Genomic DNA, 16401 nt, shown 5'->3' on the forward strand with positions numbered 1-16401 from the left:
ATCAATATCAAACAAAAATTATTACAATAATCATATTCTACTCAATAACACATACTATTGCAATGGACAGTAACTTCTACTATGCAGCAAACAACATCCACACATATAATAGGATTAAAACCCGTTACCTCTAAAATTATGGGCCTCAATTTCGCCTACTGAATTAGGTTTTATTTACAATGTATAATCAATAGTTGGTATTCGTCAATGAGTGGGGCTTGATAGGTTCATGCTAATAATTGAGTGACAGTGTGTGGGTAGGGCAGCATTCATTATCAATGACCATTAAAGATGACTCCCCACATATACTACTACTGCCAAATTTAGTCGTTATCGTTACCGCAAGCAAGTTAGGCTGAAAACTATATATATATATATATATATATTTTTTTTTTAAACAAAATAAATTACATAAATTAAAACTCGAATTAAATACATTTTATATCTGTAAAATATGCTTATAATCGTATTCATCCTCTAAAGTAATTTGGAATTGACATGACAAAAGTGCCCTTCATTTACGTCCTATGCTCCTCATTTTATTTCCTAAAATATGTTGTATTAAAAAATCTCCCTCATGACTATTTTTAGTGTTTTTAAAATTTTACTCAAATGTTTAATTAATGTTTAAAATTTATTGCTTTTTATAAATTATATAATATAAAAAATATTCTCATGCTCAATATATGCAAATATGTTTTACAATGTAAATTATTTATGTTAAAAATACATATAAATATGCATAAATTTGATGTAATTGTATGCATTATAATTCATATAATTTTTTTTAAAAAAATGTTATATATGTTATATATTTTATATACAATTACTTTTATATATATGGAGAATACATCATATCATTACTCATAAAATTATAGGGCGTTATAGATTAATTATATGTATAGATATTTATATTTTGCAGTACATATATATTCGATATAATATTTTAAAATTTATTGATAATATTATTATAAAAAAAGCTCAATACATATAACATTACATGAAAAAATTATGTAAATTTTTAAACAATTATATAAAAAAATATAGGAATTGTAAATTTTATCAAGTCAGTACAAAGTTCTCACTCGTTATGAAAATCATCATTTTTGGGTGATATTTATTTCAAATAAAATATTTTGTAATAGTTAAATTTATGTTTTAGAGGAGGAATTTTACCACACATATTTCAAGGAACGTAAATAAAAGCGCATTTAATCATAAAACTTTTGGTCCTTATTATGAGGGTCCATTTTGTTATCTTTTACAGTTTAGAAGATGAATACGTCTATATGGACATTTCAGGGTCGAAAGTATATTTAATCCTAAATCAAAATTACTCTTATGTCAAAATTGGAATAAGCTAAAAAAAAAAGAGTTCACGAATAAATTATCGTAACATTTTAGAAAAGAAGCATTCAACCTTTATTGTCATACTCTGCTCTTAACAAGATATATAATTTAAATAATAATTAATTAAAATTTAGACTCGCCAGCCTTGAAGTCCTTAGTCTCTTTGGGCACCTTCAAGTCTAAACCTGGGTTGGCGGAACACCATGTCCTTCAGCGCGACCCTAACCACGACCAGGAGGGGACATAAGCAAACCACATTGTGTGACTATTTGAATAAACAAAACTGTAATTTACGACCATCTCTCATGAGATTTGACATAATTATAAATATTTTTTTATTATTTGAAAAATTATTAATATCCACTGATTGTAACTGTCGTCTAACAATTAACCTAATTTGTTAGATTTTCATCCATTTTTTGTGGTGAACTGATCACAATGACCTTGCAGATTAAAAATTATAATTTTTTAATTTTTTTTATGGACTTCATCCACCCCGTTCAATTTTTTTATAAGTTTTTAACTTTTTAAAAAAATATAGTGAGTACAAAGCTGATAATTTTAAGCTTTCGTTCAAATATTATAAAATTTCATCAAACATCATAAATATTAGCACATTGGAAATATGTTTTAAAATTTTCTACATTATCAAATTATTTCTAATAATTTATTTAATCCTAACATTCCAGTTTAATTTGATATTTATTTGAGATTTATGGCTCCATTATTATTAATATTTTAATTATACTTTTATGAGGTTTAATAAGTATTTGACTGTTACATTTTATAAATTTATGTGGCCAATATATAATTAAATTTATTATAATATTATAAATTTTAATTAGGCCACTTAATGTTTATAACGGTTAAATTCTTACAACCATTAAAGGGTCATTCGCTTTCTTCATCTGGTACGTTGAGAGAGTGAATTTTGTGTTGACAGTGTATGAGTTTTGAGAAACACTTCTTACTCTCCCACAAGTATCTTTAGAGATTTGGCAACGTGATTGTGGGATGAAACACTGCTAAGAGCTAATGAAATTCTATTTTGGAGTCATGATGAGTGGTTAAAACCTTCAGAGAGATGATTTTTCCAAAAAAAATTAAAAAACTCAATGTTAGCAAAATCAAAATAATAAAAAATTTAGAAAATAATATATTTAATCTTTCATAAAGATCCGATTTTATTCTAAAATTTAAAATTAAAATTTATTCAACAACCACTATTTATTTCCATCCAAATTGAAGTTTCAATTCAAGTGGGCATTTAATGATTTTAATATCAGAGGAGTACTTTTTACACCACTAGAGAGTAGGGGTGATTCAAAAATTTAAAATTGTCCAAAATCGCCCCAATTAAATTTGATCGTATCGTTTTTTATAATTTATTTTTTAAATTATAATTTTAAATTTAGAGTAAAATTACACCGTATTATTAGTTTGGTTTTAATCTGAAACTTAAAAAAATCATAAAAAATCGAACCGCAATGTAGGTGGTGTATGATGCATAATGTTGGTTTTTCTTGCTTGTTACATACAAATACTTGTTTCAATTTTTTGTTTTTGTTAGTCTCAATGTCTTATTTTTATTATAAACTAGTTGTCGTGCCATTGTCGTTCCTGCGTGCATATGATAATTTCATATTTTTAAAATATATTATAAATAAGAGTAAAATATATAAATTAGTACATTACATAATAAAAAGAAAGAAAGAAAAAAATTACCAATTAATATAAATTTTAAAAAATTAAATAAGTTAGTTATTTTGTCATGAAGAGTATTTTTGACATAAAAAATAGTGCAGCGGTACAATTAACCGCCATTTGTTAGCGTGAAGAGATTTTTTTTTTTAATATATTAGTATAGATATTAAACTCGCCCAATATCACACAAAATTGCACTGTTCATTTTAGTTTTAAAAGTAATAATTTTAATTTTTTTTATAAGATCACTAATAATAATTTAATTTGAAAATATATTTAAAAAAATCGAAATCGCAGCGTGCACCTCTACGAGAGTGCGGGAGAAAATGAATTTAACCCTTCCCCCTTGCCCATACCCACCCCCCCCCCCCCCCCAAAAAAAAAAAAAAAACCCAAGAAAAAAGAAAAAAGAAAAAACAAAAGAAAACACTCCCCTTTGTCAGACGAAACATCAAGCACCTGGTACGCAGGGGATATGTCCTCGTAAAAGAATCCTCCCTCCAGCCATAGATGCTCTGCAATCTGATTAATATTTGTGTGAATAGAACGGAGCGTAGGTTGAGCTGCGGGAATGATATTGCCGGTATTTAAGCTCGGCACACTTGCGCTGAAGACACTTTGCAAACCCATTGGGAATCGCATAAAGAAAGGGGCTGGCTTGCACCCCAGGTTCAGGCAATCCATTATCAACATTGCCCAGGTTCTTCTCTCGCCCAAATTTGAGCACACAGAAAGCACAATTGTGAATTATAGAGAAAAACCCGTCTGAAGACAGGTCGATTTATGAGGGATGCACACCTTTACCGCTGCTCATTTTCTATTGATGTTATTTACTTGTGATGTTAAACTTTAAATTCACACTCAGACACCGTTAAGTTAAACAAATACATGCAATATATGTAGAACAAGGGAACTGATTGTTTGAGCATGAATGTAGAGCATTCATGGGTGGTCGCCATCAATAAGAAATACAGGTTAAATTGTATTTAACCCTAAGAAATACTTGACCCAAGTTTCTTTCCTTTTCTATTGGTCTTTTTTGGTGAATTGTCTTTATATTTTCCTGGTTTTTGTAGTACTCTCTCTCTTTTCGCGTAATGTTGGTGGTTATTTGAGAAAAATGGTATTGTCTTGTCTGTTTTTGTTGGAATTGTTCGTTCAAGGAAAAGTTGCCAGCAAATTAAGCCAAACAATAACTAATGTAAGAATGATAGACGACAAGTTTCTTCATACCATGTTTATCTGATATTTTATCTAAGCCAATACTGCAGCTTACATTCAAATAGATTGTAGATGCAAATGTTGTGTGATGAGTCTGCGAGTTTATCATTGTTAAATTAATTTCTAAACTAATCCCCCTTGCATAAGTGCAATGAACATGATTAAGTATATGCATATCCTGTCTTAGGACAATTTAGTCTTCGTGTTTTTTGTTTCATTCTTAAGTCCGATAAATTCTGGAGTCTCATCTCTGTGGTAGTCCAATTATTTACAATTTAATACAACCTATGAGTGGGGTTTCACCATGAGGAACATGCCATTTGGCATAGACCAGAGGGGATGGTAGCTAACCTGGTTCTTGAACTTTGTTACGAACTTAAGTTTTCTTTGCAAACTATCTTCTTCTATACTAGTAAGAGTTATCTTTTTCATAGTTGAGAATTTCGATCAATGTATTGCAAAAAAGTTCCAAGCGATGTCTGTCACGTGTTAGGTTATAAGATGCCAATCATTGGGATGCAAAAAATGCTTTACGGATACTGAAATTGCTTATCTGTCGCTTGGTCCATTTGTCATTGCTGATCCCATTCATGGACAAATAGTCCTTATTTGGAAGCAATGTCAGTGGCCTCATAATATTAAGTATAGCCGAAGTAGTCAACAAAAGTAGCTTGAATAAGATAATAGTTTCTAGAGCCTACTGAATCTGTTTGGGAATTAGAATAGCCATAACAATGTTGAACTGAAGGTGAGCCACTCAGCTTTCGCAACCTTTGATGCCGAAGATATTTGGGAACAATTAGAACATGAACATCCTTGTGGTTGTGTACATGCTGAAGTTTTATGGATAAAGCTTCTGCATAAGATGATTGTTATGCAATGCAAATTAGGACTATAATGTTTAACAGTAAAGGTAAAACATCTCAAGTTTCATGGTCTAGTTTTCAAACACTTTAGATGTCAATGGTGTGAAATACCAATTCTCAGCCATTGACTTTGCTCTTCGCTGATAATTTGTGGACCTTCCATTACTGGTGATAACGAAATGTAATAAAAAATGGGATGGGCAGTTCTCACATGTACTGGACAAAAACGTAATTTTTCCATGTAATTAACATCTTGGAGTGCTTGATTGTGGATAACTTTAAGAAATAATAAACTTTCTTTTGCAAAATTTCTAAAGCAATATCCTACATTTTAAAAAAATAAAATAAAATACATTGCAAAGTATGGACACGTTGAGGGATGCTTATTCTAAAATCGAGTTGTTTTTCTTATGAAGTTTCTCTATTCTGATTTGTGTATTTGGGTTGTCTTTTAAATGGTCTTTTTTCTACCTCATGTGGGATGAAAGAACAGTTTTATGCTAAATAATAGGAACATGTATGTTCAGAATGCGAACCTTATGACTTTAAACCCTCACTGTCTGTGATTCTTTAACAGGCTAATCATCGGTTAACAACAACTTTGCAAAGACGTATATATGGTCATGCAACAGATGTTGCGATTCGTCCGCTTAATGAAGAAAAAGCTGTTCAGGCTGCTGCAGACCTTCTAGGCGAACTCTTTGTATTCACGGTAATGCTAATTTTCTTTGAAAATAATTTATTTGGGATGGCTGAAGCCACAGAATACATGTACTATACATATGAATTTTCGCCATGAAATTCAGGATAATAACATGAAGCATTAACTTTTCCTTCTGCATTTGATGTTTCTTCTGGTAACATGACCATGTAGCGCAAAAGCATGTCTCTTTTTATCACAACTATCCTGATCTACTTTCACTCAACCAAATTATACAATGAAAAGAATGTAAATTTTTCAATTTATTTGAATCGCTGGAGACACAAGGAGTTTTGTAGCTGGGTGGATGAGCCTAGTGCTTTATCTATATTTCTTGCATTGAGAATATGGGAGTTTTACCACTGGGTTTTACTGCCGCAGTTTCCATGATTACTAAAGATGATTAAATGGATTCTGTCTAGTGTGAAATATGATGGGAAATTTTTTAATGTGAAAATGCAAAAGTAATATCCACTTTTCTGGATTTGTTCCTGTAATTTCTACTTTTTTGGATTTGTTTCCTCCTTTTTATCAATCACTTGTCTTCTCAAGCTTCTGGAAAGCTTCTCCAGGACTCATGGCATAGGCAGATTGATAGGTCGTGTGGCTTGTAGATGTGGTTGCTTACCTTTGATAACACTAAAATTAACTTATAAGAGTATAAGTTTGATTTTGTTATGGTTGATGCTTATTGATTATGTCCGTCTTCATCATCTTCTGTTATCATAAGCCATCCAGATCTTTGACCCATATTTTATCATGTAACTTCCCCTGTATTGATTCTGTCTTATAGACATGTTATGAGTCCGCTGACTTGGTAATTGAGTTGCTTCTCTCTTTTCCTGTCTTCTTGACAAAAATGCATTCATGCATTTTCGCTGTTGTCTGTGCAAATACTCTTGCTAGCAATCATGTGCACAATAGCATCATGGAGACTGCTCCATGTCAGCCCCAAGTTCTTTCTCACTCACATTTTCTTAGCTAAAATTTAACTGGTTGTTGCACTCACATGCATATGTGTGTATTGCTCCTTCAAATGCCTTGTCCTTTTCTTCTCAATATCTGAATTCCAACTGAAGGCTTCTCCTTGCTCTTATTAGGTTGCAGGTGTTGCAGTAGTTTTTGAAGTGCAAAGAAGTTCCAGATCAGAAGCCAGAAAAGAAGAACTGCGCAAGCAGGAACTAGAGGTCCATCTTCACATTGAAAATAGATCTTTTTTTTGGTTCTTGTGCTTGTCCCTCAACATGCATATGTGCTCAATCTCAGAGACATGCATGAGGGCTGCAGACTGTGAGAGTTTGTTGGTTCACTTTCTATACCACTGTTAATAAATTGTGCTATGCTTCATTCAGTTAGAGCAGATGGAAACTAATAGTATTTGTTGATCTAGCAGCCTTCATGGTATTTAAAATTACGGATAGCTCTCATTCAAGTATATATAATCATTGGTCGAAGTTGATCTAGTTTGACATATCCTTTTTATTTCGTCATAGATATATTAATCTTTCCTCTAATATGCCAGGTGATGAGACAAAGAGATGAGGAACTAGCCAGAGAAGTCGAGCAGCTGAAACATAGACTGGCAGAGCTGGAGCAGCTCACCAAGGACCGGGGCCTTAGCAGTGTTTTCAGCTTTAGGCACTCCAAAGCAACCGATAACAAAACAAAAGATTCTCATTCCTCTTAAGACGATTGTAAGAGCCAGATGGTTTTTGCTGCCTAGTTTCTTATTTTGTTTATTTACTTTACAGTATATAGTAGCTTTCTGCCCTCTGAATCTAATAATTTCTTCGGCATTTTAACAGATGGACCAGACGAAGCCAAATTCTGCGTTTGGAAGCTAACATGAAACACAACACAAAGGGTCTTCTACCCATAATGGTAGGGTCTGTTTATGGGTAGAAAAGATAATTCTTGAATATGATTGGGGGAAAACGCTGTCAATTCACATGCCGAAATGATATATTTAAATGAGAATTTGACGAGTGGATCATCTAATGAATGGCACATATTTGGTGCTTCGAAAGTTCCATTTGTGACTTAAATTATCGGCCAAGTAGTGAAAGTATCAACTTTACCGAGATATTACTTCAATAAGCTTGGCTACAGTTTGTCAAGATAACTGAGAAGATTTAGAGCTCATTCACCACATACGAGCGACAATGCACTCTGTGATGGTATCAGATGCGATGATGACGTCTCCCCTCATATTGCGACAAAAATTGCAAAAATCTCATCACCCCTTTCTCCATGAATTCTGTGACATCTGCATTCTGATATTTTGCATCGCAATTTATGACAGATCTTGGTCGTCAATATGTGTTCATGACGAGTTATTTAATAATTTATTATTAAAAAAAATTATATTATTATAATTTTTTTTAATTGTATAATAAAAATATGACGAGTCATGATTTGAAATAAGTAAATGCAAAAAAATGGAAAAGGTGGCCAAGTAGTGATTCTAAATTCCAACTTTGCCTTTTTCCTTTTTTTTCGTTTAAATAAATTTGTATAATTTAATTATATATAATTAATTTTTAACAACATATTAAAAATTCAAAAAATTATAAAATTAACATTGCATTAATTTAAAAAATTACAATTAAAGGTACAAATGTAATAAAATATTTATTTTGTACAATTGTAAAAAATTACAATGAACTATACAATTACGAATATAAAAAATGTCCACCCGTTTCACAATTCCGTCTGTGGCGTTGACGCCGAGGTCTTCTTATTTCCTCACCCACGTTTTAAACTGGCTCCTTTGCGCTTTATTTTCATCACCACCATACCTACTTGATAAATAATAAATTATTAAATAACTCTGTAACTTTTTTCTATAGTGATGATATGACTCAAAGTCACAGATATATTGCCACTTAGAATGGCTATCTTTTGCATCTAGGATAGACATAAGAAAACTAATTTTCTTGTGTGTAACCTGATGCACAAGTCCAAGATCTAGGATGGCCATATTGCATGTTAGCTAATATGTTTTCAAAACTCAGCAAAAAAAATTTATAATAGGAAAAAAAATTTCTCTATTTTTTTTAAATATAGCACGTTTGCCCTCATTGTTAATTAAAACTAACGTCATTAAATTTTTTATCAAAAGATTGTTTTACACTTATTTACTTATAAATTATTTCTTATTTTCATGACCATTGGATTTTTTTTATTGCACAACAATCGTAAAATTTAACCAATACATCTTAACCGTTAGATCTAAATTATTAAGAGTTAAGATTTAATCAATTTTGATATGTATTATATCTATAATTATAAAATATAAATAAAAATTATTATTTATAAATATAATAGAATTAATCCCACCCCCAACTACCAAGCCCTCCTTCCACGCCCCACCACCAGGCCCTCCACCCTCGTGCTACCCAACGCGGTCTCTCAAATTATTATTTTTTATTAAATTTTAAAATAAATTTAAGAAAAAGCAAAGTTTTAAAATGATAAGAAAAATTAATTTAAAATTTAAAAATTAGTAAAAAAAGTATTATAATAACATATACGAGTAATTTAAATTATTTATAATAAATCATTTATTAAAATACATTTAAATTAGTTAATACATATTATTGTTCATTAACATTTATATTGACATAATATTTAAATTTTAAAAAATGAACTTAGTATGCTTTTTTTTTGCATTGTGATTTTTTAATTTAATTTTTTTACTTAAATTATAAATTTAAAAAGAATACAAATATTTTTTATATTAATAAAATATAATTTAAAAAAATTATTTACTTTTTAGGAGGGATGAAAATGCAAAAATAATCAATTAAAAATAAAGTTAAACAAGTACATTTGATCAACGCGATAATTTTAATCACAATATACAGCTATTTTTGACAATTTATAACAAAAACATGTCAAAATCTACAAAAAAAAATCATACCCCCACACCAACCGCAAGTCCACTTCACCTTCTATTAACTTCTAACCGAAGGGGAATTTTGTTTTTGGATTATGTTTAAAAAATAGAGGAATTTTTAGCTGACTTTTGATAAATATGCAATTTGACCCATGTAGGATAGACATAAGAAACTTGGCTATCTTGTGCATCTAAGGATAGACATAATCGATGTGGGATGATAAACTCGTATGTGTTTTCACACTGAAGTATATAAGAGTTCACCCCAGAGATCGCACTTGAACTCTGTTTCTTATTCTCCAAGTGGTGAAAGACCAATCCTCACTAGTCAATAGACATTACATGGCGATTGCAACGAGCGCAGAATTACAAAGGATATGTTGCATTTAAAGCATAATGACAACGGAAGAGAGCAGATAGTAGTACGATGTGCAGAAAAGAAAGACATTTGCTGTATAAAATTTCAGTATGTTTCTTTATTCATTCGCATAAATAATCTTACAACAATGTGGCCACTGATCCTAAGCTACTTGTTGCCACCATCTTTACACGATTTTAAACAAGCGACACGAGTATTTAATTTCATTATCCTCTCACAGTGAGACAGAAAGCAACGGAAGCATGGATTCGAGCTAGTTTTGAACTGGGGACCAAGAATTTGCTGCAACCCAGTCAAATGCAATGGGACTCAGAAAAGCATCAGGAATACCAAGAGAACTGACCAAGGCAAGTGCATGTGGTCTGATTTCACTGCAAAGTTTTGCAACTTCTTTCCTCACTGTCGCAGCATTCTCGGTTGTTAAGTAACCGTATCGTAGGAATGCAGCATCCTCGTCCAATGTAACCAGAACATACATGGACCTCAAGAGACTCAGCATGTTCTGCATCAGTATGAATATTTTGGTTCAGACACAAGCTTATCTTTATTGTACCACTTTCATATTAACTCAAGGCAGTGGTGTGAAAATAGCTCCAGAAAGATGATTCTCATGTCGAGATTGTGTGAAACATAAAACTTCGAGGTTCCACGGTTTATTTACATAACGGAACAATTGAAAATTCAAAATGAGCATGTACCTTCAGGGGGGCATCTGTGACATTATTCTCAGCCTCTATAAAAGTCTGCAAAATTGCTCGGTCAGCGAAGGCTCTGCCTAAATCTTCAGCAAGCTGATAACTCTGCAGGACAAGAGTATAGAGTGTAAGAAACTATGGATTAGGGTGTTTGGGCAGGATGGGCGTTGAAATTCAAGATGAAATTCATGTAAATGCATCATTACCACAATAAAAGCAGATTCTTTGCTTTCTCCCTGAGCTTGGTATCTAGAGACTTCAGCAGCAAAGCGGTTCAGTAGATCTCTTTCTCTCAGGCAGAAGATATCGTTCTGTAATAGATGAACAGTTAAAAACTCCAAGCGCTTCAAAAATAGCTTCTCTAGGATAGTAAACTAAAGAGAAGCTTTCTCTAAACCTGAAATTGAGCGCTCCTGGCAGTGGAAACTGTGAGCTGTGAAGGTATAATAGGGCAGGATTTGTTCATATGTTCGAGTCCCAATTCTTTGAATGGTTTGTTTTTCCTTTTCGCCGCTGCATACTCTGCTAGCAGTGCCTTGCTAACCTGCAACGAATACACTTCATAAATTCCAGTCCTCACAACAAATATCTGAAAGTTCCACGTTTTCAATCATTCAGTGATCCAATCTCTGTGATTCGATAACTATATCTATTTCAGTTTATACAGGAAGCACTCAAAGGGTCTGCTGAATGAATATTTTAATGAAAGTACTAATCTAATCAACAATACCTGTTGCATAAGAACATTGTTGTCACCCTCAAAAGTAGATTGCACATCAAATTCACCTTTCAGCTGACCAATACGATTCTCGGTTTTCAATCCTTGTCCACCGCATGCCTCACGACATTCCTAGACAATATACCACTGGTGTAAGAAAGCGAGCTTGTCAATAAATAAAAAAACTCGACTGTGTTCCTATTAACCACCTGAAGAGTTCGCATGTTATGCCACGTAAGAATAGCCTTGAATGCACTGGAAACAACATGGATTGTTTTGATTAATTGAGGCGTCCTCTTAACATATAGTTGTTTCAAGTAGTTACCAGCAAAGCTCATAGCATATCTGCAGCACCAAAGAAGAGCAACTAGTTAGAAAGCAAATAACAGTTCAGAAAACTAACAAATGTAAACAATATGCTGCTCAGTTACTTAACGTCGACCGACAGATGATAAATGTAAGTGTCACACAAAGGCAAATAGTAAAATACTAGACTGAATTTAAAGACAAGTGCATGGAGTCAGCATGAGAGATAGTTGCTCATCTACCTTCATTATGAGTAATATCAAAGAAATGGGTTGAAATCAAGCAAACCCTCTCCTTTTCTGCTAGCGCAAGTGAATATCAACTCTTGAGATGAAAGCAACTCAAATATGATAATAGTATTTGAGATAATATCACTACAAAATTAAATAAATGTAACTGATGCAAGAACAAAAATTTGCTCAAACAACCAACGACTTCACCGCTGACAGATGACAGAAATAGGAATGATGGAAAATAGCTGAGCTACTCAATTTCATTCTGCTAGTACAATTACTCGCACAAAAATTTGCAAACTGACAAGGAGAGCACCACATACACAGAGACCAAAAGAAAGAGATACACAAAGATGAGAGTTTGCATAATAAAATGACAACTTTCTATTCAGATGATTGAATTAGGAACTAATACACAAACACCATAAAAATGCCAGCCAGCAAAAGCCACTCAATGGAACACTCACGTCTTTGCAAGAAGAGGGAGAAGGCGCCGCTGATGACTAGGGTAATCGAGCAAGAGAACTTCAGGGGTGTTTGGTGAAATTGAAAATGCTCTCCTCGACAATGAATATCTTATAGCAATAGCTAAACTAATCTGTTGAAAGAAAGCCAAGACATCACATCACTAAAGAGATGAGGTGGAGACAGATACTAAATTTATTTTCTCCAGTTATTACTAGAGATGGAAAGGATTTTACAAATGATAGGAAGCCAATGTACTCCTTTTGTACTGACCTTTGCTGAGTAAATGGCACTGACTGCAATGGTGACACGCCCAGATGTCAAAGGGGCCATGAATGCACCAAATCTCTGAAATAAAATGATGCATGTCAATTCCACTTTTATTGTTTCATAAGAAAAAAAAAGCAATAGACAGATCATATCATAAATGCCACCAACAGTTTTCTTACACAAATTGGTCATAATTTTATTTCGATCATCATAGAAACTTATCCAAAGGCGCATAATTTCAGTGGGGAAAATTCATCTACGCTCTATCTAGGAAAATATTTTTCAGTTTAAGGATCTACTAAAGCATACTCAAACTTTCTTATGCGCAACTCATTCAATGAGTCCTCACTGATCAAACATGACCTTTTGCTGAGATCAGTATGATGAATAGGAGCCAAACCTGGTCCGGGTCGTTTATCGCACTCAGATATTTTCCATCTGGAGAAACATCAGCGACTGAATTCAATAAATTTTCCCTAGGGATGCGAACATTGTCAAACCTGGAACATAGTGCCACAGGTTTCAGACTAAAACAACTAAGATAATAAAAATTACAAACTTCTCTAATAAAATTCAGAAGGGGCCTTTTACCATATTCGACCATTGTCAACACCATTCAAACCAATCTTATGACCACAATCAGAGATCCGAATATTCGGAGAGACATTTCCATCTTCATCTCTTATCTGGGTGATAAAAGCATGGACACCTTCATTCTTTCCATCAATATTGAGCTGTGAAAAGACTACTGTGTGTGTCGCATGCTGTAAACCACACACAGAAAGTTATTGTTAGAAATTGTCACTGCTTGAGACTGATTAAGAGGAGAAAAATTAGAAGTTTCAAGCAATCACAAAACCAAGTTTGACGGAAGTCATTACATTAGCTGCACCACCTATCCAGTACTTTTGAGCTGATTCACATGGAGTGTTGATGACAAACTCTCCAGTTTTAGAATCGTAAGTAGTTATTGTTTCAATTCCTCGAACCTGAAAATATTGAATAGAAATGCCTTAAATAAGATTTAGAAACAGAAGACAATACTAATCAGTAGGCTATATGCTGTACAAATAAGCAACCGAACAACCACTCTGCTCATACATTACTTCCATGCCCCAACTCTGTCATTGAAAAGCAGCCTTTGACCAGGTAATTTTCCGTGGCGCTCAGCCACCTATCATGATGACGCTTTGTGCCAAAAAACTGGACAGCACCACCCCTGAACCATCAAGAATGAAAGAAGCTCAATGTACATTTCTCAACTAAATTAAGGGACAGGAGACAGCATATCCAGCAGATCAACATAAAGAGCCAGACAAAAAGATACATACTTTGGAATGAAAAAAGAACCATAAGATGCTCCAATCAAAATATACAAACATCAGAAAGTTAATAAGGAGGTATAGTTCTTCAACCAAGCCAATCTTGATAGGCCTGTATATTCTCATTCTGTAAATTTACCACTGCTGAAATAAAGACACTATAATGGGTCACAAACAACCCGAATCTGCCAAATTTCACAAACGCATCAACATCAAATAACTTTTGACATGTCCAACACAATTTGTATCAGCAAGCAGCTTGGCCTACAAAATTCTACAATATCCCAAACAGGATAAAATAAAACTAACCCCAACAAACACCAAAGTGGACTAAATAAACCAGCAAAGAGAACAAACAAAATAAGAGTAGAAAACAGTACCACAAGAAGAAGTGAACACCAATCTTGATAGCAAGAGAGTGATCAAAAATCTCAATAACCTCCAAAAGAGCCAGCTTTCTCATCTCAGCTTCAAACCCTTTACGCGTGAGCCAACCCTCGAACACCCCATGATCCAACAAATACTGAATTCTTTTCATGGTGATCTCCCTCTGCTGCTCCATCGACTGGTTATAATCCGGCACCACAAAAATTTTTCCGCCCCTGAGCTTGGGATTGAAAAGCCTGCTCTGGATCATGAGGTTGAAAAGCCAGTCCCTGTCCTCCAAGTTGTGGCCATCCATCAGTTTTCGCATCGAATTCACGTCGAATGATGAGGGCTGCTCGGAAACCTCCGGAGGCGTGTAGCTGAGGCATGGCGAAGATGAAATGGCGGTGGCCGTGGCAGTGGCGGCAACCCGGTGGTTGTCTTGGAGATGTCTAGTTAAGACTTGGGTTCTGAAATTAACCTTCTCCATACTTTCTGGTGGAGTTATGATTAAGATTGAAATGCGGAAGATGGAAGAAATAAGGAAGACTTTAACGCTTTTATAACGCGTTCATCAGCTTCTACCTCCTAATTTTTTTTTTTTTTTTTGAAGTATTTGGAATATCAGCGACTTTACTTCTATTATAATAATTTTAATTTAATTTTATATATTTAAAATTAATATTAAATTTAAATAATTTAGCGATAATTAAATTTACACTTTCATATATTTAATATTTTAAAAAAAAATTATATTTTACTTGCTATATTATCTAATTATATTATTTTGTTCATATATTATTATTTGATTAAACATATTCTTTTTGTAATATTTTTAGAAATAAGTATAACATATGCTAATAGAAATAGAATTTGTTGTTTGTTTTGGAAAAATAATTATTATTGACAAAAAATAAAGTGAAATGATAAGTAAAAAATAATTTTTTTTAACGCATATGGATAAAATAGTCTTTAATCAATTAAATTTATTTTTGAATTGATTTTTCTCTGACAATATTCAATTTAATTTTTATTTATTTTTCACTGTTTTTACAAACACAATCCACTTGTAATTCAGCTATAATTTTCAATTTTTTTTTTGTTACAAAAATCACTTTTATAAAAATAGAAAATTTTGCAAAACACTCCCCAATTGCTCCAACGTCAAAGTCAACTCTTTCCTTGGACAAATCTGAATGTCAATTTGATACGTTTCAAATCCAAATAGTATGTCTGCATAAATTCTTGGATTTCTCCCATACGGAACTTGTTTGGTTCCATATATAAAGAGAGAATAAATTATGATTATTTTCTTAAAATTATAAATATTTTAGTAATTTTTTCCTTGTGACGGCTGCTCATAGGAGATATCTATTAGTATATTTGTAATTATAGAGGGATATTTGTAATTTTTCAGATAACGAGAAATATTTATAATTAAAACAAATTTTAGGAGAGCTCATTGTAATTTAACTTGTAAGAAAACTTGAAGCAAAATGAAAGTATAGATATATATATTTAATTAGGATGAACAAATGATATTTTAATCTAGTTGGTAATTGTGTAGAGAAAAAACGATCGGGTAAATCGTATACCTGATATTTATTAAAAATAATAAAATATAAGAATATTAAAATTATTAGGAAAAAGAGAAATATTTATTGTTACTAGTAAAATTGTAAAGTAAGAAAGAAACTATATATAAATAGTTGATCTACTTATTAAATTATTAATATTATTTATGGGATTATTTTATCTATTAATTTAAATAATTGTAATGTTATATTATTTTTAACATTAATAAGTTGATATTAAATTTTTGTATAATACTTTAAAAAAGATAAACTACCATTTAAAATTATAAAGTTATGAAAATAAAAACAATTTTTAAATTTTCTTTGTTGCCCC

The 16401-nt window shown here is 32.3% G+C and overlaps 2 protein-coding genes across 2 annotated transcripts; one reads left to right on the top strand and one right to left on the bottom strand.

Moving 5' to 3' along the window:
- Positions 1-3428: 3428 nt before the first annotated feature.
- On the top strand, positions 3429-7867 carry LOC105178461 (uncharacterized). Its single transcript, XM_011101929.3, has 5 exons — positions 3429-3754; positions 5719-5853; positions 6942-7028; positions 7364-7535; positions 7647-7867. The coding sequence occupies exons 1-4, from the start codon at positions 3626-3628 to the stop codon at positions 7526-7528; spliced, it is 516 nt and encodes a 171-aa protein (XP_011100231.1). The 5' UTR covers positions 3429-3625; the 3' UTR covers positions 7529-7535; positions 7647-7867.
- Positions 7868-10169: 2302 nt separating this feature from the next.
- Positions 10170-15036, bottom strand: LOC105178460 (acyl-coenzyme A oxidase 3, peroxisomal). The gene is made up of 13 exons (XM_011101927.3): positions 14508-15036; positions 13907-14024; positions 13687-13794; positions 13397-13569; positions 13206-13305; positions 12809-12883; positions 12538-12668; positions 11741-11876; positions 11544-11663; positions 11211-11357; positions 11020-11124; positions 10817-10918; positions 10170-10620 (listed from the first exon to the last, which is right to left on the bottom strand). The coding sequence occupies exons 1-13, from the start codon at positions 14981-14983 to the stop codon at positions 10372-10374; spliced, it is 2040 nt and encodes a 679-aa protein (XP_011100229.2). The 5' UTR covers positions 14984-15036; the 3' UTR covers positions 10170-10371.
- Positions 15037-16401: the final 1365 nt, after the last annotated feature.

The sequence above is a fragment of the Sesamum indicum genome, linkage group LG12 (genome assembly GCF_026168435.1).
Source record: "Sesamum indicum cultivar Baizhima isolate 11 linkage group LG12, ASM2616843v1, whole genome shotgun sequence".
NCBI classification, from domain to species: domain Eukaryota; kingdom Viridiplantae; phylum Streptophyta; class Magnoliopsida; order Lamiales; family Pedaliaceae; genus Sesamum; species Sesamum indicum.

Excerpts from the sequence above, each read along its gene's own strand:
- LOC105178460 (XM_011101927.3), bottom strand. The coding sequence starts at position 14,983 with ATGGAGAAGGTTAATTTCAGAACCCAAGTCTTAACTAGACATCTCCAA. Across the intron at positions 13,795-13,906 it reads AGTTGGGGCATGGAAGTAAT|GTTCGAGGAATTGAAACAAT; the intron begins GTATGAGCAGAG and ends CAATATTTTCAG. Across the intron at positions 12,884-13,205 it reads CGATAAACGACCCGGACCAG|AGATTTGGTGCATTCATGGC; the intron begins GTTTGGCTCCTA and ends ATTTTATTTCAG.
- LOC105178461 (XM_011101929.3), top strand. The coding sequence starts at position 3,626 with ATGATATTGCCGGTATTTAAGCTCGGCACACTTGCGCTGAAGACACTT. Across the intron at positions 5,854-6,941 it reads GCGAACTCTTTGTATTCACG|GTTGCAGGTGTTGCAGTAGT; the intron begins GTAATGCTAATT and ends TGCTCTTATTAG. Across the intron at positions 7,029-7,363 it reads TGCGCAAGCAGGAACTAGAG|GTGATGAGACAAAGAGATGA; the intron begins GTCCATCTTCAC and ends CTAATATGCCAG.